This window comes from Chroicocephalus ridibundus, chromosome 4 (assembly GCF_963924245.1).
Source record: "Chroicocephalus ridibundus chromosome 4, bChrRid1.1, whole genome shotgun sequence".
Taxonomy (NCBI): domain Eukaryota; kingdom Metazoa; phylum Chordata; class Aves; order Charadriiformes; family Laridae; genus Chroicocephalus; species Chroicocephalus ridibundus.
In genome coordinates this window covers 2,742,909-2,763,989 of record NC_086287.1, presented here as the reverse complement: position 1 = coordinate 2,763,989, position 21,081 = coordinate 2,742,909, and the positions used below count along the sequence as shown (strand labels likewise).

Here is a 21,081-nt window from a genome sequence, read left to right as displayed (position 1 = left end):
CTCGCCTTGTGCCCGCCCCCCCCCCGGCGGGGCCGGAGGCGATGGCAGAGGGGCCGCCGCGCTCCCGGGGATGCGGCGTCCCCCGGGGATGCGGCTGGGCTGCGGTTTGGTGATGGAAATCACTGAAAAGGAGGAAAATCGGGGCCCCCGCAACAGGCAGCTGCCTGGCATCTCCGGCCGTGATAAGTTACAGGCCGTGACATCCCGTTGGTGCAGCCATAGGCACAGGATGGAATTATTTCGGGCATATTTGAGGGCTCCCTATAGACCTCATCATCTTGTCTCCCTCAAAAAGTAGCCGGTTACAAGATGCATTCCTCAAAGCATCGACGCTGGTGCCAGGGCTATTTAAATGCCTCACCTTCCAACCAGGGGAATGGGATAAACGCACCTTTATATAGATTTGCTGATGGTATCAAACTGGGGGCAGCAGTTGGGGTGCCGGAGGGTAGGAAAGAGGGGGCAGGCTGATGAGGACATGGAATCACAGAACAGTTTGGGTTGGAAGGGACCTTAAAGCCCATCCAGTTCCAACCCCCTGCCCTGGGCAGGGACACCTCCCACCAGCCCAGGTTGCTCCAAGCCCCGTCCAACCTGCCCTTGAAGCCCTCCAGGGATGGGGCAGCCACAGCTTCTCTCGGCAACCTGGGCCAGGGGCTCACCACCCTCACAGCCAAGAATTTCTTCCCAATATCTAAGCTAAACCTGCCCTTTTCAAGTTTGAATCCAACATCACAGAGCTCAGCACCAGCAAACGCCCAGTCCTGCGCTGGGGAGGTAAGAAACGTGGGAAAGGGACCAACACACCAAGCGGCTGGTCCTGGATGGAAAGGACAGAGGCGTGGTGGTCCATGTTATATGCCAGATAAAGACACAGCCTGGAAAATTATATCATGAACCAGATTTAGGGTTTGGAGCAAGCAGAAAAGGCCAAGGACCCAAGACATCAATGGAGGAACGGTGCATAGGCTCTGCAGTGCAATCCGCACCCACGCTGCTTCTTTTCAGATCACTTTTACAACCTGTTTCTCCTCATTTCTGGACTGAGGATGCCTCATCTTCCCTCCCCTTGGGTTTGTTTCCCCTTTCCAGCAAAACCCTTGCGCTCTTCCATCTCTACAGCTTCTGCCAGGACGTGCAGCCAGTGGGAGGAATGGTGTCACGGCAGGTATATCACATTATCTGTCTGCTTGATGGCGGTCTGCGGCTGATTCTTCATACAATAGGGTGCTGAATAATGCTAGAAGAGCGAATGATGCTAAAACACAGATCCCTCTGTGCGGGACTTCATACATCATACATATACATTTCAAATGTACATTAAAATGCCTCTCTCCGCATCCAGCTCCCTTCTTGCTTTCCCCAGCAGCAACAGTCTTCTCTCTGAACCCTCATTACGGATTCCCAATTTCTTTGTTTTCACTCACACCTTCCGATCTGACCTAGTTACAGCAATTCCGGTTGAAGGTAACCATAGAAACGAAGACCCACCAGACTGCATCCCTTCTTGCTCTGAACATCACCTGATTGCCACCTCCCATCTTTCTAGCTTGGAATTCTATGCCTGCAAAACACTGGATCGAACACCTTTTATTCCCTTCCCTTTAGCAATGCTGCAGCTACTGCACTGAGTGCGGCACCCCTGCTTCTGCACATTTGCACCGTCGTCCATGAAAGACAAGGCTCTCTCCTGATCTCAGCAAAAATGAAGTTACTTTGTATGTTGACTGCTGACCATCTCACAAACATAAACAGAAAAGACATTAATAAATTATGTTTAGCGTCTTTTTAAATGTAACCATCACATTCGGAACGGTGCAGTAATTATTTCGATTTCTATTTTTTTCTGATTATCTATTGCACAAAAGAACAGTTATCCTAAATTTTAGCTGATTTTTCATCATGAATACAGGGAGTCACTGGTCAGTTTTCTTTTACTCATATACCACATAAAAAAAAAAAGAAAGTCTAACTTCCTACACAAGTAAAACCTTCGGAAACCTGTTTTAAGGGGTCTGAACAGTAGCCAAAATGCATCACTGAGCTTGATAAACTGCAGTCTTGCTCCCCTCATATGCCTCCTCTGATTTCAGCAGGACCAGAAGCTATAAGGGATGTTCACACCTCGTTAACGGATTCTCCCGGGCAAAATTACACAACAGTCCTTGGAATTACTTACAAAGCTTCTTCTGATATAAAATCTGTGGCTCTGTTTCTTTTCCCCTCAGTAGACAATTCAGCCTGAGATAAGACATTGTGGAGGCTACTTGAATCATCGCCCTCCCAAGCAGTGGAGGTTTCCGTGTCCGGCTACAAGCTGCCAGTTGTCAGCAGTGGTTGGTTCTCCTGCCGTTGCCATACGCAGGGTCTCAGTGGGTCTCGGAGAGGCAAGAAGGATGTCTTTGTGATAAAGACCGCAAGGGAAACCCAGCTGCCCTTACACACTGCTGAGCATCCTGCTGCAACCGGTGGCATTAACAAAGAGTCAATCTTTGCTGGAAGACAATGGACTGGGTAAAGCCAGACCTCTTCCAACAGCATTTCTTCTTAGTGTTCTGGCTCTTTTACCTCCACTGCTCCCGTCTCCATTTCTCCTTATTGTCACGATCTAGCTGTGACCCAGCTCCCTAAGCTATCGAGGCTCACCGAAAATCCGAGGGGAGATAAGAGATGCTCTTTCACTCAATCTTCTGATCTGGCCGCAATTCATTCTGAGCATCCTAGGTGACTAGAGATCGTCAAAAAACAGAGAAAATATATTAAAACTCCTTACGTCACCACCATGATTTGGTTGTAACGTACTTTCAAACACCTGAGTGACCTGGGCGATGGGGGATCACTACGTACCCAGGCAGCTGGTGACCAGACCAGTAATAAAAAGAAACAGAAGAGATGGACTGCAAGGATGGCAGCCTTTATTTTGCCATCTCAAAGCAGGGGAAAATGAGTTATAACAATCGGTGGTGAGGGCTGAACCCACAGAAAATAGGAGATTTTAAAAGAAAACTAATATGCTGAAAAAAACCCGGTTCAAAATGGCAAAGTCTAACAAGAAGAATCAGCCCTTGGGCTTTTGTTCAGCCCAAGAAAAGCTTGGGATACAGGCTGCGTGGGGATTGCCGTGTGAAGATTTACAAGAGGCAGGCTTGGTCGCCAGTGCAATTAAAACGCCTACGCTGATGAAGCAAACGCAGGAGGAAACCACCAATTTCAGCATCATACTCCTCACAGGGAAGAGCCTGGAACTGTTGAGAGCTCACTGTAACACCACTCCCGCACCAGGCTTGGGCAGGTGCATTGGAAGGATTAAAATAACATCAGAAAAAGGGGTAGATACTGGAAAAATCGTTCCTTTATTCTTGTCGACCGTCGCATTATTGGGAATGAGCTGTAATAGTTGAATAATTTGGATTAAATGAGCTAGTATTGTATCTGGCGCTACTTGCGTGAACTGCTAACGCTTCGTACCAACAAAAAATTATTTTTTTCTTTGCATATAAACAGTTTTTCTTCAGCCCACGTTAACTGCGTGGAGTAATTCCTCCAGTACTCTGCCCTAACAACTGACTGTTAAAACTTAGATGCAAAAACCATCCAAGAGGGAAAGAATGAATACATGCTAGTGCGGACTAGCAGGGGAAGACTGGGATTTGGGAGGAGTTCACGTCTTGCCAGAAAAAGCAACCAGGAATCACTATCCGTAAGGGCTGGGTTTGCGGAGATTAAAATCAGCATATTCTTTTGTCCTCCAGAAGGCGAAAATTAAGATCAGTAACTGAGGGAGCAAGGCAGTGATTGTTTAGAGTTTTTCACGTTTCAAAGCGGAATTGTCCATCGTAGGATGGACTTGTAATTACAACTTATTACAGATGAGACTAGACTGACAAGGCAGCGGCAAGAACGGAGCTTTTTTTCTCCTTATTCTTGCCCTGATGGGTACGTGCAACGTCCGCTGCTTTCTCTGCTAAACGAATGGGATTATGTACTCTGCTTCCTTGGCATCCGGACCAGTTTGTGCCCTGACCCTGATAATCCCACACGGCCAACCCAAGATCCACTGCGGAATGAGAAATTCATGCCAGCGATGGCAGCACAAAGGGAATTTCTGTTTGTTTGTTGGTGGGTTGCCTTGTAAAGTCAGTCGGCTCTCAGCCACTCTCCCATGACTGGAAAAAGCGTCACCAACTCAAGATATGTCAGAGTAAAAAAATATCAAACACATCTTTGATGGCATTTTGTCTTCGTTTTAAATATATCAACTTAACTAGCCACCTCTAGTAGCACATGATCACAGAATCACAGAATCTTCAGAGTTGGAAGGGACCTCTAGAGATCATCTAGTCCAACTGCCCTGCTAGAGCAGGATTGCCTAAAGCACATCCCTCAGGGCTGCATCCAGGCGGGTCTTGAAAATCTCCAGAGAAGGGGACTCCACACCCTCCCTGGGCAGCCTGTTCCAGTGCTCTGTCACCCTCACCGTAAAGAAGTTTTTCCGTGTATTTGAACGGAACTTCCTATGTTCCAACCTGTGCCCATTGCCCCTTGTCCCATTACTGGGAACCATTGAAAAGAGTCTGGCACCATCCTCCTTCAACCCACCCTTTAGATACTTGTATGCCATAATAAGGTCTCCCCTCAGCCTTCTCTTCTCCAGGCTAAAGAGTCCCAGCTCTTTCAGCCTTTCCTCATAAGGGAGATGCTCCAGTCCCTCAATCATCTTAGTTGCCCTTCGCTGGACTTGCTCCAGCAGTTCCCTGTCCCTCTTGAACTGGGGAGCCCAAAACTGGATGCAGTATTCCAGTTGTGGCCTCACCAGTGCAGAGTAGAGGGGGAGAATGACCTCCTTCGACCTACTGGCCACAGTCTTCCCTATGCAGCCCAGGATGCCATTGGCCTTTTTGGCAACAAGGGCGTGTTGTTGGCTCATGGATAATTTACTGTCTACCAGGACCCCCAGATCCTTCTCCTCAGAGCTGCTTCCCAGCATGTCCACCCCTAACCTATACTGGTGCTTAGCATTCTTCCTCCCCAGGTGCAGGACCTTGCACTTGCTTTCGTTGAACCTCATTAGGTTCAACATGATCATGAGCTACGTATGAGAGCAGAGGAAGCAAAATGACCAACACTATGCAGAATACCTGAAAAGAATTAGATCAAAACCTATGTTTTCCAACAGACTTTTTTCCAATTAAAGTTACAAGCAAAGGAAATTTAAAGAAGATTTAACAGTGACTCCAAGAAATTCACGTTTCTTCCTTTTCACAGATTTCTAAAGGTCAGGGGGCTTTTAATAGTCTAATGCTCTGTATGATGAGGAACAGAAAATAATTTATTTGCCGCGGTAACCAGCGTTTGATTAAAGCATGTGCTTCTGAAAAGCGTGTAGCCTTGACTTGAAGATAATGCATTAATATTCCTAGTATATATTCTGCTTAACTACTAAAATGTTGTGCCTTGAAAGTTTAATTTGTCTGGATTTTGACTTAGAAAATACTTACTGGTTTTTTTTTTACAGGTCTCTCCTAGACTAAAAATCAATCGGTTCTGGTATTTCCTCTCTACGGGGGTACTTCCACTCCATAAGCAAGTAATTTCGTGATTTTTATTTTAACTTTTTGTAGCCTAAAAAATTGCAGAGAGACTCACAACGCGTTGATCAACAGTGGAAATCTTTCAGGGGGGTTTCTTGCGCTTTAACGCTGCATATTCTGTACCCACGTTTCATCCTGAAACTCCCACATCCCCGGTCTTCAGGCACCTGGAACTAAACATCCAAGTTAAGAAATACATTTACGCAAACCTTTTGGCCAGTAAGGAATCTCACGGACACGGGTGGCAATAGAATGGTTCTACCAGGAGTGATGTGGAGACACAACAGGACTTCAAAGGGGATAAGAGACTGTTCTGTTTGGTATGAAACCATCACTCTCGAATTATTATTTATTCGTTTCATATTTTAACACCTAAAAGCCTTGTCCACAGCCCTGTTTTACAGAGCGCTGTATAAGTATCTGCTCTTAAAAATCTTCCTTGGTGGCTGGCAGAAGAACAAAAGGCAACGAGGGGACAACAGCAGTCAGATGTGTTAGTAAGGGACAGTTAAACTCTGAACTGGGAGCACAGTGTTATTAATGAGCCAGTTTTCTTAAGGGCTTCATATTGACCTAAGAACAACGTATAAATGGTTTTGAAAATGGAAGCACTCTTCCCAAGATCCGGAGAGAAAAAAAAGAGGTTGAGATATTTTATTGTAGCCTGGGATCCCCGTTTTAAATATTCACATGAAGAAAAAAGGTCTTTCCCTTCGCTTGAAAAAGGCAAATGGAGTTTTCCTTGTGGGTACACGTAAATGTTGAGATTTCAAAGAAGGTGCAGCCATGTATGGAACTGATTATTGTTTTTTCTTTCTTCAGGGGAAGAATACTCCATCCTGAAAGCCCGGGCCAAGGATCCATTCTTCACCCAGTGAAGTACACAGTAGTTATTGCTTACCTTTGGATAAATTACTGCTCGTTACTTCAGCGTCTTGGGGTGTCCTTCTGCTTGAATCAGCTTCCTCTGGTGCAGAATCATCTCTCTTGGTGATACGCAGAACCGCGTCATCCCTCATGCACCCATCTGTTCTGCACGGTGATGGCCAAGGGTGTTGCCTCCTCAGAGCCATTAGCTGATTGCTGCTCAAGCACTAGAAATCTGTTTCAGGGAAGAGACAGAAGGAAGAGTTTGGTGTCTGCTCCTAAGGGATGTTTACTTTTGTTGTTGAAGGGATGCGGCAACGGCATCCCTACCCAGCCGTTGGGTTCCCTCACCTCAGGCTCCATGCTCCAGCATCCCTTTCCCCAGTCAGAATGTCATTTAGCTGTTCCCCACTGTGTTTGAATTTATTATTCACCATCTCAACCCAAGCTCTGACCTCCTCAGCCTTTCCTTTTAGTGAAAGGGAGGGAAAGCCTGAGGTCCTTTCTCTCTTTACGTGTATTTTTTCCTTGGCAGAGTAACTGAAGGTAGCTAAAAGTCTAACGATGCAGCTAAATTGGATCTTCACTCTATTTTTCTCTCAATGTCCTCAGTTCCTGCCTCCTCTTTCCCCTTCACATCCCTGCTCCATGTCCTTCCCGCTGCTCCCTTCCTTCCTTTGCCCGCCACTCTCTCCTGCTTGCCTCCTCTGCCCACCACGTGCCATGGAGTCAGCCAGCCAGCCCTACCAGGTGGCCACTGATGGATCTCCGGCTTATTAAACTGGGGAGAAGGAGGATATTCCCCGCATCCCTGAGGACCACTGCACAGCTGCAGTGCATTTCCACATGCTGGGTGCTGCTATCAAAATCATCCTCCAGCTATTACTGGAGACTCTATTCCTCTCTAAAAGGCAGATTAAAAACATCTTATCTGATCTTACCAACTTCGATATAAAGCGCTATCAAGGGATGGGACAACAAACTCAAAAGTTGTGATTTCTAGTACATGTCTAAAATACTTCTCTCAGGGTCTCAGTTTCTTTCTTTTACATTAACAAATCAATGCGTGACACGGCAGAAAGACACCTGAACTACCAATTTGCCCTCATTTTACCCTGTTCTCCGCTAACCCAGCAAGATGCCCTTCACTTACTCATTAGCTTACGCTTTTCTATATTACCCTGAAGAGCAGACATACCCCTTCTATCTATGCCCCCTATAAAAACCCTTCCGCTTTGCGCTTCTCTATATCCCCTTTTCCGTGCTTTCTTTGCCATTTCTCACGTTTTTCGCCACCCCCCCCCCCCCCATCTCGTGACTGCCCAATTAAACTCAGGGCTTTTATGTCCCTTACACAAGCTCTTTGTGCTGTTAAAGCTACACCGGGCAACAAACGCAGCCTTTCACCTACTTGGCCACAGAAGAGAGTCTGTTCTCCTCCCATTGCCGTGGCTGGTTTGCGCTCCAGGAGCCAAACAAAACCTCGAACAAGTGCCATGGAAAGCCTTGACAGCATGACAGCCTGCACTGCAAGAAAATGATGGGGTGATAGCCCTGGATTATTTATTATTTTTTTTTAATAGGCACCTTTCAACGACTCATCATTACCTTCTTACACAATTATCTATGTGAAACACCCAGATGAGGAGTTCAGCGTGCAGGCTTTACGTTTATGCCCATTTCACAGGTACAAGAGCCGATTCCAAAGTGTCCCCACCTCCTTACCAGTTCGTTTCTCAGGAGAGATGACTTGCTCGGGCAAACATACCATTCAAGCCCAGCGTTTGTGTATGTAGCCAGCCCTGCGTTGATTATCCACTGCTTAAAGTCATCGGATCTGCACTATGAACTCCCATGGACTGATTGATAAAGCTTTTTGTATGCACAGCAACCACCAATTTCAATAGCACGAACACATTCCTGCTGCAGAGCAGCCACCTGGCGGACTCTGACCACCAGATAATACTGCGGGTTACCAATAATACGTATCTTTATCTCTACGTGTCAAAAGAAGTCACGGCTTTCGACCCGTTGTGGACAGCGAGGGCGCAACCTTCAGTTAGGACACAGAACACGTTAAAATCTTTCATGAATTTGGAAATTAATTTCCTTTCAAAAAATCTGGCTTTGCCGTGGATCCCCCCCCACTTTCTAAGAGTAAAACATCATTAGTGAAGCTTGAAGAGGTGCATCCTAAAATAATCAATTCCAGTATGTTTTCTTACTCCTTTCTCTGCGCTGCCCAGTGGCCCTCTCCATCTTCTTGGGCATCTCTATGTTCTTCAGCTTTGCAGTCATCTTCTGTATAGAATTATAAAGTAATGTGGTTTGCAAAGGACCTCTACAGTACAACCTCCTGGCTCAAAGCGGATCTGCTGTCCCTCACGGCACAGTCACCGAAACTCGAGGACCAGATCTTCAGCCGCTATTAACAGGGAAATCACCGGGATTCACCAATTTGCAGTTGTACGTGATTCTACTCTGCAGAATCAACAGAGCAAGGGGTGCTGCTGGGTCTTTGTTCTGAACTACTACCAGAACTGGAAAAGTTAAAGTAATTCACATCATCCAATAGATACGCTATAAATTACGGAATCACGGAATCTTCAGAGTTGGAAGGGACCTCTAGAGATCATCTAGTCCAACTCCCCTGCTAGAGCAGGATTGCCTAAAGCACATCCCTCAGGGCTGCATCCAGGCGAGTCTTGAAAATCTCCAGAGAAGGGACTCCACACCCGCCCTGGGGAGCCTGTTCCAGTGCTCTGTCACCCTCACCGTAAAGAAGTTTTTCCGTGTATTTGAACGGAACTTCCTATGTTCTAACCTGTGCCCATTGCCCCTTGTCCTGTCACTGGGAACCATTGAAAAGAGCCTGGCTCTGTCCTCCTTAAACCCACCCTTTAGATACTTGTAAACGTTAATCAGGTCCCCCCTCAACCTTCTATTCTCCAGGCTAAAGAGTCCCAGCTCTTTCAGCCTTTCCTCATAAGGGAGGTGCTCCAGTCCCATAATCATCTTGGTTGCTCTTCGCTGGACTCGCTCCAGTAGTTCCCTGTCCCTCTTGAACTGGGGAGCCCAAAATTGGACACAATACTCCAGTTGTGGCCTCACCAGTGCAGAGTAGAGGGGGAGAATGACCTCCTTCGACCTACTGGCCACAGTCTTCCCTATGCAGCCCAGGATGCCATTGGCCTTCTTGGCGACAAGGGCACACTGCTGGCTCATGGATAATTTGCTGTCTACCAGGACCCCCAGATCCTTCTCCTCAGAGCTGCTTCCCAGCAGGTCCACCCCTAACCTATACTGGTGCTTGGCATTCTTCCTTCCCAGGTGCAGGACCCTACACTTGCTTTTGTTGAACCTCATTTGGTTCTTCTCTGCCCAGCTCTCCAGCCACGCTGGATGGCAGCACGGCCCTCTGGAGTGTCGGCCACCCCTCCCAGCTTGGTATCATCAGCAAACTTGCTGAAATTACAGCTGAGAAACAATAATAGACCTTTATATGCAATGATTTTCAAACTGAGGACTGCGGGCTGCTGGGAGTCCATGAACCACCGTGTAGGGGTTCCACAAAGATGACTGGGAAAAACACCTACAGCACAGAAGTTTAAATTCACTAGCCATGGACCTCTCACTGGGATAACAAATCAAAGCAGCCGTTTATTGCCCCGCAGAGCCAGTCAATGTAGATTTGACAGCCAGCCTGATTTCCCTCGGGATTTTCTTCTACACGTGGAATCTCGCAGCTGGAAGCGGCGCTCTCCTCCTTCTCCTCCACCAGAGCAGCACAGAGACTGACACGAGCCAAGCTCTGGTGTGGGGACGGTACCACGGTATTTCTTAACAAACAGAGCTTAGAAGAGGCTGGTTTTCATAGTTAGAGCCCTTGCTTCAGAGCTGTAGCCTGGAAATTCAAATAGTGCAGAGCAAAAAGACTACACTTAACAACCAGAGCAGCAGAGTATCAATAGATACATCATGCAACAGGATCGAAGAAAAAATAAATTAGAGGTGTCTCAGAGTTGCACCTAAATTAAAAATATCCTGCCGTGTTACCTACTCTACCTCCTTCTGTTCACCTTCCTTGATTGTGCTTTCTTGTAAAAAGATCTATAGAATGCAAAGGTGGAGAAATGACGACCTGGGGGGAAAAAAAAAAAGGCAAGGCTGTATGTTCACGACAAGGGTCCGTAACTTTAACTGCTGGAAGTGTTTATGTTTCTTTAGATAAAATTTCTCACTTCATTGCATTTGGAGTTCTTTAAGTACAACTTTAACACTGCATCCCTGTAGACTCTCGCTATCAGGTGGTTTTACGCACGCTGCCCTTCCAGCATGCGGTAATTGGTACAGAAGTCATTACTGCACCGCTCGGTCAATGAGGCGGCTCAACATTTCACGTCACACAGCCCCAGACCCTCCAGACTGAACAGATCATAGAATCACGGAATGGTTTGGGTGGGAAGGGACCTTGAAGCCCACCCAGTGCCACCCTCTGCCCTGGGCAGGGACACCTCCCACCAGCCCAGGTTGCTCCAAGCCCCGTCCAACCTGGCCTTGAACCCCTCCAGGGATGGGGCAGCCACAGCTTCTCTGGGCAACCTGGGCCAGGGGCTCACCACCCTCACAGCCAAGAATTTCTCCCTCAGATCTCATCTCAATCTCCCCTCTTGCAGCGTAAAACCCTTCCCCTCCTCCTATTGCAGATAAATGATTTGCTGGCAAGGTTTCTTCCTATAAACCATCACGGATTCATTTTGCTTATAGGATGATTTCGCAAAGGACGGTGCACAAAGAAGGCTGAGACAGGCTTATATACACAATTATTTTTTTTTTTTTTTTCGGCTGAATCCGCAATTTATGGCATGCATGGACCTCAAAGCTATTTTATCAGGGACAAAAGCAACCAGAAAACCCAACTCAAAACAAAAAAAAAACACAAATAAAAACAAAACAAAATACCCACAACCAAGACAAGGAGAGAAAGATAGAAAAAAAAAAAAAAAGAGAGCAGGAAAACCACCTTTCTGGTGACCAGCCAGCAACAAAAGCAATACGGTCTTCCAGACAACTGTCGTCTTCTGGCCGCCCTCTCCAGTGGGGCAGGGAGCCCACAGAGCAGTTTTCCAACAGTAATGAGAGTTTTCACCAAAAGCCACTTAAACTCATTACTGGGTGCTCCCGCCTGGGATGAGGTTAGCACCGACCGGAGCGCACTTGATGAGGTGCAGGAATTGCATGGTCCATGCACATGTAACATACAGTAGTTATTGGCCATGTCAATGATTCATCTACTGTTTTATCCACTAGGCTCTAAGGTTATAAACTAAAAGCTACAGGACAAAGGGAAACAAAAAAAATTGGGTAATAAAGGATGATTCGCTTACCCCTGGTAATCCATTTTTTGGAGAAACTGGACATATCAGACAGAAGAACGCATCAGAATGCATCTGCGCAAGGCCCTGAGGATAAGGGCACTTGGGCACCACAGGAAAAGCCCCAGGACAGCAGCCTCCGGGTGTGTGGCACCATGAGGAAAGGCAGGATACAAAGGGAACGCCCCGAGCATTACAAAGGTTAAAGCATCCAACATGCTAAGCAGGCGCACGCGCGGGGTTAAAAATCCTGAAACTCAAAGAACTCGGCACAGAAAGTGTCATGGAAAACTTTCCCCTCATCACAGGCAACGAGCTTCATCTCCACCTTAATGCCGTGCCTTGCTGGCGCTTCTGATTAGCCTTGTCAGAGGTCTATTTTGAACCAAACTAAATAAAACCAGCAAGTCTTAGGAAAACATTCCTTTCATTTCTGACTTTCCTCACCCCACGCCACAGGAAAAGGCTGTTTAATGGGCTGAAGTCCTTGAGCAGCCCTACAACCAGGCAGAAACAGAGGAAACCTTGGGCAAAAAGTGATTCTCGGTGATACAGACGTGGGGTACGTTGTTTCACTCCTCTCTCCGGCCCTGTTGCCCGGGTAGGGAGCACGGGTAGAGAAAAGGAGAGGAGCAAGAATTTTTCAGATATTTTTCTCTTGTCTGGCAAGTGGCAGCAGGCAAGACCGGAGCGCCCTTGTCTGCGCCTGCTCTGAGCCACGGCTGGGGCTGGAGAGAGGACAATAAGCACCAGGAGTGAAGGCACTTCTCGCCTTCGCTGCAGGAGGTGGTCTCTTGTCCTTCAGCAACAAGATACCATCCTTGGCTAGAGAGCAAATAAGCACTGGGAACGAAAACGGCTGATGGTTAACCATGGGGGTTGCTTCCCCCGCTTTTCCAGACCGGGGCAGAACACAGCGCTGTTGAAAGACGAGACAAATCAAGGTCTGAGGTACTGGAAGCCAGAGTTGCTCCAACCCTAAGATTTGATCATAAACCAGAATGCTGTAACTCAGGGAGTGCTGTCTGTACCCTAAAGCATTTCATGTGATACCTGCTTAGAATCAGCCAACTTCTGCAGAAAGCGTTAATAAGGCATCCACTTATTAACGCAAGATGGGGACAAGAAAAGACACTTATCACCAGGAAAGCCGTGGGTCACAACTGCCTTGCCCTGCAGAGCGGCCACGGATACCCTCGGACATGAGAAAGACGGCGGCGAACACGCTCTGCCATTGCCTTCGCCCTTGCACCACAACACCTTGCACAACATAACGACGGGGATTATTTTGTACAGGAAGTGCCCCACGGCAAAGAAAAGATGGCACTGTCCCACCCGTCCAGAAAAACATCGCCCTAAGCAGGAGATCTCCGGCGGAGCCTGCTGTCAAACAGCTCTCCAGTGACGGGAGAAAACTGTTAAGTCTGACAGCCGTTGAGTCCGTAATTCAGCATGACAAAATAGAGCAAAACAATGCTAGTTTCAGGCAGAATATATATATATATATATATATATATATATATATATATATATATATAAATCTCCTTTTTAAGTCTGCTGCTAAGAAGTAAAGTGAGATTCAGGGGGAAAGAGAAGAGTGGGGAAGGAAAAAAGAGAATAAAGGAAAAAAAGGAGGGAAAAAAGGGGGAAGGAAAAAAGAGGGGGAAAAAGGAAAATAGGAAAAAAAGGGGGAAGGGGGGAAAAGGCGGGGGAAAAGGCGGGGGAAAGGGGAGGAAAGGGGAGGAAAGAGAAAAGAGTAAAAAATAAGGGGGGAAATGAAAAAAGAAAAAAGGGAAATAAAGGAAAAAATGGGGGGAAACGAAAAAAAGGGGGAATAAAAAAAGGAGGGAAAGGAGAAAAAAAGGAAAAAGGGCAAAAAAGGGGAAAAAGGGAAAAAAAGAGAGGAAAAAGAAAGGGGGAAAGGGAAAAAAAGGAGGGGGGGGAAGAAAAGGGAAAAAAGGGGGGGAGTTTTTTAAAGCGGGAGCCAAAACCCCGAGGAAAAGATAATAAGAGAGGGAGGAGAGGAGAGGGGTGCCCGCACCTCCCGTCCCACCGCCCCCGCGGAGGAGCCGAGGCGGGGTGGGGGGGGAGCAGCGGGCGGCCGGGCCCGGCTTTGGGCTTCGAAAGATCGCGGAGGGGCCAATGGCCGGGGCCGGCGGGGCGGCGGGAGCGCCGGGATTGGTGCGGGAGCTCTGGTGATCCCGCTGGAAACCTCACCGGGGGCTGAATGGAGGAGGATGCTGTGGGGGGAGGAGGATGCTGCGAGGGGGGGGAGGGTGCTGGGGGGGGGGGAGGAGGAGGGTGCTGTGGGGAGGATGCTGGCGGGGGGGGGAGGAGGGTGCTGGGGGGAGGATGCTGGGGAGGGAGGAGCAGGGTGCTGGGGGGAGGATGCTGGGGAGGGAGGAGGAGGGTGCTGGGGGGAGGATGCTGGGGAGGGGAGGAGGAGGGTGCTGGGGGGAGGATGCTGGGGAGGGGAGGAGGAGGGTGCTGGGGGGAGGATGCTGGCGGGGGGGGGAGGAGGGTGCTGGGGGAAGGATGCTGGGGAGGGAGGAGGAGGGTGCTGGGGGGCGGATGCTGGCGGGGGGGGGGGAGGAGGGTGCTGGGGGGGGGGGGGTGGGGGGGTTGGAAGGGGCCGAGCTTCCCACAAAACAGGGCTGTGTGCGAGGAGAGAGCGCATCAGTCCGGGGAAAACCAGCCTAGGGGGCACTTCCGAGCAAGGGAGGGGAGCGGAGGGATCGCAAGGGAGACAAAGGGAAGGGAGGGCATGAAGGAAGGGAAAGGGAGAGGAGAGGGGATCAGCTGAGTTAAATCACCCAAGAAAAGCTCTTCCCCCCCACCCGACACATCCCTCAGAAGCGCAGGGAAAGGTCCCGTCCCGCCGCCCGCCTCCCCCCCCCCCCCCCCCCGCCCCCGCCTTTGGGCTAGAAGACAAAGCAGCAAGTGGCCCCATGGGGAAAGGGGGCGAGCAAGGAGGGGAGCCGGAGGCGCAGAGCCGCTTCTACACCTGGGAGGAGATCCAGAAGCACAACCTGAGGACGGACAAGTGGCTGGTGATAGAGCGCAAGGTGTACAATGTCACCAAGTGGGCAAACAGGCATCCGGGGGGGCAGCGAGTCATCAGCCACTGCGCCGGCGAAGATGCCACGGTAAGGACCACCACCCCCCACCCCCTCCCACCCCACCTTCCCCACCAGGTCCCCCCCTGCCTTCCTGGTGGCTCGCTGAGCCAGCTCTTGTGCAGCTCCCCCCCCCCCCCCCCCCCCCCCGGCTCCGTTTGCTCTCTTTCCCTGCTTTTAGAAGCGAAAAAAAATCTTGGTCCAAATGGATGCGACTCCTTGGCCACCAACTCCGTTGAGCCATGGCCGTTCCCAGCCTCTGGAAGATGGGTCCGGCAGAGATTGCTGGGTTCCGCTTAAGTCCTGCTTGTTTTGTCTTTGTCTCTCGTTTGCGCCGTGCCCGGAGCTCCGAATTCAGGAGCAAAGTGTCCCAAATCTTCCCCTTCCTCAGCGCGTAGCTTGTGACACGGCGGAGTCCCAGAAAAGGGTTAACGAGAGGCCGGTCTCTGCTTCAAAGTCGCTTCTGTGAGGAGGGTGAGCTCCAGGCTTTAAAACAAGGAGCTTTTTAGCTGCTTTCCCCCCAGGAGAGAATTCTCTAGGGAATTGAGTTACAGGTTTCTACAGCAAAGGAGAGAAAAAAAACAAACAACCCCAAAGCGTTTGCTGCTGCTCCGGCTGCTCCTGCACTTCATAGCTGGGTTCAGCTACCTCTCACGTTTCAGCAACTTTAAAAAAAAAAAAAAAAAAACAAAAACAAACAAAACCCCCAAAAAACCCCAACAAACCAAAACCCCTAAACAAACAAAAACCTTTAAAAAGGAACAAATTGCCTCCCAGATTGTTGTCTGCAGTTTCCCTCAAAGCCGCCTGCTTCAGAAGCGCATCCAAGAGAGCATGTTCTCTCCCCAGGGCATTAACCCATAATTAATAAATGAAGCTGCCTCAGAGCTTTCCCGAACGCTGTATGGTGAGGGCAGGAGAGACGGATCTGTAGCGTTGACTGTTCGCCTCCCGCCGCTCTTGACACCTCAGCAAGGAGGGAGGGAGGCTCCGTCTGTCTGTGTGTGGCAGAATTAATTGTCAAGAATTACTAATGCTTTCCTTTCCGTCCGTCTCCGTGGTTGTTTTCCATGCTTTTTCCTTGAAGCGCTGAGATGCGTTTCGGTGTACCTGTCCCCTTCCAATAAATCCCCTGAATTAATAGCTTTCTCCCTTAAAAAGATGGGCCAGGTTTTACTTTCAGCTGCATAAAGCAGGCCTGCTGAATCCGGAGGAGTTTGACTCCTATCGCCAAGAATTTAACACCAATATCTCCACTAGAAAGCAAAATGCTTCTGCTATTGCATTTGTCTCAAATCCTTACCAGGGAGACTGAACCACAGGTTCGGGACTCTGCTCCTGGTCCTCCTCCCACCTCCCCCACCCACTAAACTCAGGCCCGCTCCATGAAAGCACGGTCTTAAGAGCGCTCTGAAATTGTTCATCACCACTCCGAGCACTGAATCAGAATTAACAGCTGGTTTCCAGCTTCCCTGTGGGGAATTAACAGCTTGCTGTCAAAAAATAAAACAAACAAACAAAAAAAAAAACCCTCTCTCTCTCATTCAGGGTGAGAAAGCCTTGGCCCTGACCCTGTCAAGGCTTAACTGACAAGTTTTGTTCTGTGTCGCAAGATATCACGACTGGAAGAGTTTAGGAGAAGGAACGGGCAGTGATAAAAATTCAGTTTAACACATTCACGTTCCTGGTTTGTACGTGGCTTCCACCTTTCTCAGATTCTCCTTAGCACCACCTGGAGTTGGGACCTCCAGTCCCCCAAACACGCACCAAAGGAACCTCAGCGTCTCGTCCATTTATCTTGGACCAGTTCTCTAGAGGATCCCTGTGTATCCGTCTTCCACAAGCTGCCCGCTGACACGCTCGCTGAACTCCACCTCTACGCCGGGCCGCCCTAAAGAGACCCTGCTCGGTGCAGCTTGAGCTAATTCATCTCGGGATGCTCACAAGACACCTAAGCGAGAAGCTTCCACGACTCTGATGTTGGGCATGCTCACCTCATGCCAGTCAGGTTAGGAGCGCCCAGGCTGGCTTACGCACGAGTTTCCCCTACGGATACTAACGACACTGAGCATTCATTCATTTTAGGCCATGCTTTAACGTGCTGAGACAGCATCCTACTCTGGGGCAACCTGTTCTGGTATCACATCACGCACAGTTGCCTTCAGAAAACGCACCCTGCAGTCACTCTGTTTCAGAGATGTTCGAGGATGTGAAAAAACACCCTTGTACTGACAGCACTAAGTGCTTCAAACGCTCTGGTACAATTCACACCTCAATAATACAAAGCTTTTTTCACCAAAAGCAGCTGGAATAATTCCCCACTCGCCCACTTCCCATAAGACACTTCAGCTTATTTGGCCGGTGGGCCACAAAGTTGGGAGGTCGGGTGTAAATACCACATGGCGCTGCCCAGAAACTATATTTTGCCTTTTGCTTTTTCTCTCCTCTAGTACAGAACTGAGAATAATTCCAAAATTCAGGCAGTATCTCACATTTGGGACCTATTAGTAAAGGAGACGCATGAGATATGGAAGTGTTCAAGGCCAGGTTGGACGGGGCTTGGAGCAACCTGGTCTGGCGGGAGGTGTCTCTGCCCAGGGCAGGGGGTGGCACTGGGTGGCTTTTAAAGTCCCTTCCAACCCAAACCAGTCTACAATTCTACGATATAGCTAATAAAAAGGCAATGCTTCCGTCACTGTAGCTTTCTGTCTCATGATGGTAAAAGCATTCAGGAGATGTTACTCTCTCCTCTGCTTGGATCAGGCAGTACCCGGTCAGATCTCCAAACACATTTTTTCCCCCCCACCCTATTGGCTTAAATAATATTGAGTCAACATTCTTTAATGCTTGTTATGTGTTAACCATCTCCCTCTTTCCTCTTCTTCCCCTTTTTCTTCCCTGACATTGCAAAACCTCGCAGCAGGTACAGTCAGCTGTTCGCTTCCCTGCCTTTTCTGCTTCCCCCCCCCCCCCCCACCCTTTTACACCACCTGCAAATTGCCCCAGGGAAGGAAACCAGCAGCCAGACCTAACAGTTCAGTGACACATTCCTGGGTCCAAGAATGGAAAAAACTGCTACAATAACTGGAGCACTGCTAAAAAAGGCTTAAGGCTACCAGTGCTGCTGCGGCCCTGCACTCTAACCTCGGGCAAGTGAGTCCTTCAGCGCATCGCTCCCCGTGGAGAAGGGAGAGGACCGTATTTTTTGACCTCGGATGGGCTGCGAGGGTAAGGCCAGAGAGGGGGAAGTGTGCCGAAGTTACGGTAAAGCAAATCGAATTCCTCCGAGAAGGAAGCTGCTGATATTCAGGACTAGTATTTCTTTGCGTGGGGAACTCCAAACCGCCTGCAGCAGTCTGCTGGCCCTCGGGTTTTGTCTTCATGTTGGCACCGATAAAGTAAGGCCGGTGGCTTAACCCAATGCAGTCGAAAAGCGCTGCTCTCGCTCCCGCTGCGACGAGTTTTGCCGGTGACGCAGTCTTCAGGGGTGGACGCGGGCAAGCTGATCCGAAGTGCCCCCTGTGGCGGCAGAGATCGCTTTGTCCCTGAAATTGGTTACAAAAGGGGCAAGTTTGGGCACCTGGGTACCGGCATGAGAGCGGAGCTGGGCCTAACTAGGAAATTCCGGCGCTTTGCAAGAGAAGCGCACTTCAGTTTCATTTCTGGCAGTTTGGTTTGCCTCCCCCATTGAACTGACTTCCCCCCCCCCCCCACCACCACGTACTTCTTCCCCCAGAGACTCGGGCGTTTTATGGCTTTTATAATCTGTAAATCGTTCCGCACAGTTTTAATTCTCCCCCGCACCTGTAGCTCGCTCCGCTCTCCCCCCAGCCCTGCAGCGCTGCATCTCTAACTTCTCGTATATCGTTTCTTTGACCGCAGGTCGAATGGCTTAGATCAGCTTTCACCCTCCCTCCTCCTGTGCCTCCCACGGCAAAACGTCTACGGCCAGGGCATTATTTCGAAGCTCAATCAAAAGTCTTGGAATTGGGTGAAAGTTTCTATTGATTTTGGTGGACTTTGGGACCAAGGTTGTCGGCTGGTATTTTTGAACGCCAGACCTAGACTTTTGATGGAGGTCAGCTCCCAGAAGGGTCAGCTGGACACAGCGAGCGCTTTCCAGCCTGCCCTTTCTGTTTAGAGCCAGAAGTGAGATTTTACTTGGTCCTTACTGTTGTTAGGCAATGGCACAAAGGTGGAAAGGCTGAAGCGTGGTACTCCTGACTTCTATTTTTGACTTTTTTTTCTGTACCGGTCTTAGCACTTTGTGGAACTACATCTTCACACCTCTCCTAGGTGAATTTCTGGAGTTAACTCCAGTTCTGTGCAGTAAGAAAAGGGCAAGGACAGAGTAAGGGTTTCTGATCTTGGTCAGCTTTCTCTCCCTACCATGCCAAATGTCTTTGGCATTACAATTCAAGCCAGGACACGTGAAAGGGAGGGTGTGCAAGATCACACTCCTAGCGGCAAGCGCATCAAATATGTGCTCCCATCTGGCGCCTGTAGGACACAGGTAGACAAGAACACGTGGAAAGGGAAGGAGTACGGAAAAAGAAGAGCCAGGCAAACTCATGAATGCCAGGATCAAAAAGACTCTGCAAACGAAGCATTGTCCTTCCATATTAGAAGAAGTCTTGAAAATATGTAAGAAAGCTGGCCCCAGCTGGCCCAAACATCCCGTAATACTTTTTGTATCTGCAGTCCTCTCCAGGTTCAGTCGGCACAGTCACCCCCTCTCTTGAATTCCCTCCAGGCAGCAGACTTTCAAAGGGTATTTATATCCTACTGGGGATTTGCACAAATTCCTCTGCCTACCTTCTAAGCGAATTAACAGGATTTAGGTATTTAGTTGCTGAGAAAAAAATTTCTCGAGGTGACTTTCACCATATGTCTAGATAGCATCCCAGCTCTCACCATGCGCTTCCTGCTAGATGAGCAAATTCCTCGGCCTCTGAACACCGGTCAGAGAGGTGGAAGTCTGGAATCCGTCTGTCACAGTAACATGGTGGGGACGACTGCAGAGAAGGACGGTGCTGGAAGATGAACAGGAATGACACAATGAGTAGAAAGCAACAGCTTGCTTCCAAATCTCACACAATTACTCCTATTTCCACTCCAGGATGCATTCCAGGCCTTCCACATCAACCCCACCTTGGTGCAAAAGTTTCTCAAGCCGTTACTCATTGGAGAGCTTGCTCCAGGGGAACCCAGCCAGGACCGAGATAAAAACGTGAGTATTTTTTTCTGAGCTGGGGTTTATGTTCCACCATTTTTTTCCTCGTGGCATGTCCTCCAGGTCAGAGGTGGACAGATTATAAAGGTCTCTTCACTACAGGCAGCTCCGGAGAGGGAGAATACTCAGTATTATCCGAACACCTCCATATAGCAATGTGCGCGTCCCAGTATAGATTAAAATGGGTGTAGGGGGGAGGTGGCACATTCAGAGTGGCTGTAGAGCCTTTCCTGTCCCACCAAGCCACCAACAGATCTATCTATGATAATCATATCCCATTTCTAGCAGCCCATTCCAGGTGCTGGACTGATCCCATCCTGAAGGGAAATGGGAACTGGGACGTGTGGACCGGGAAATGCGCACCAGCCCTCATGACTGGTGTCCCTTCTGCTATTCCTTCTCTGGTGACCAAGCTCTCAAACACATGTCACCACTCGCCTGTTATGGGGGAAGGAGAAGAGTAGGCAAAGTAGGCCGAAAAGACTTCCAAACAAGTGGCTCGCCACCTCAAAAAGACTTGAATCTCTTTCACTGTTTGCTCCCCAGTTCCCTTTGACAAATTAACTCCCAGGGAAATACCTCTTTGAGACACAAACTGGCTTATCCTGCTGAACCCAGTACCAGCAAAGCTACCGCATGGCACGAGCAGTAGGCACCTATGGGTGAGGTGAACCAGATGTCTCACTTCGGTGGCCGTTTTTAAGGAGCAGCAACCCAGCAAGTACCTTTTCCATCCACTCGGCACCCTCAGGGCAGCTCTGTATCACTCCCAGACAGTCCGTTCATTCATTATTCAGGCACGGTGCATGGCGTGACTGGCTCTTGCCACGAAACTCAATCCCATCCCGTTGTTTGTGGCCGGCCATGATTATGATATATCTGTGTCACTCACAATAGAG

At 49.0% G+C, this 21,081-nt stretch overlaps 1 protein-coding gene and 1 long non-coding RNA gene across 2 annotated transcripts in view; one reads left to right on the top strand and one right to left on the bottom strand.

Moving 5' to 3' along the window:
- Nucleotides 1-49: 49 nt before the first annotated feature.
- The window catches only part of LOC134515568 (uncharacterized), a 26,962-nt gene continuing 5,930 nt past the window's right edge, over nt 50-21,081 (bottom strand). The window contains exons 3-5 of the long non-coding RNA XR_010071057.1: nt 6,493-6,693; nt 5,647-5,764; nt 50-2,728 (exon numbers count right to left, since the gene is read on the bottom strand). This is a non-coding gene — a long non-coding RNA (uncharacterized LOC134515568). The remainder of the gene's footprint in view (nt 2,729-5,646; nt 5,765-6,492; nt 6,694-21,081) is intronic.
- LOC134515566 (acyl-CoA 6-desaturase-like) overlaps nt 14,515-21,081 on the top strand; it is a 19,175-nt gene continuing 12,608 nt past the window's right edge. The window contains exons 1-2 of the mRNA XM_063334677.1: nt 14,515-14,979; nt 20,069-20,179. Coding sequence (XP_063190747.1) covers nt 14,782-14,979; nt 20,069-20,179 — 309 coding nt within the window. The 5' untranslated portion in view covers nt 14,515-14,781. The remainder of the gene's footprint in view (nt 14,980-20,068; nt 20,180-21,081) is intronic.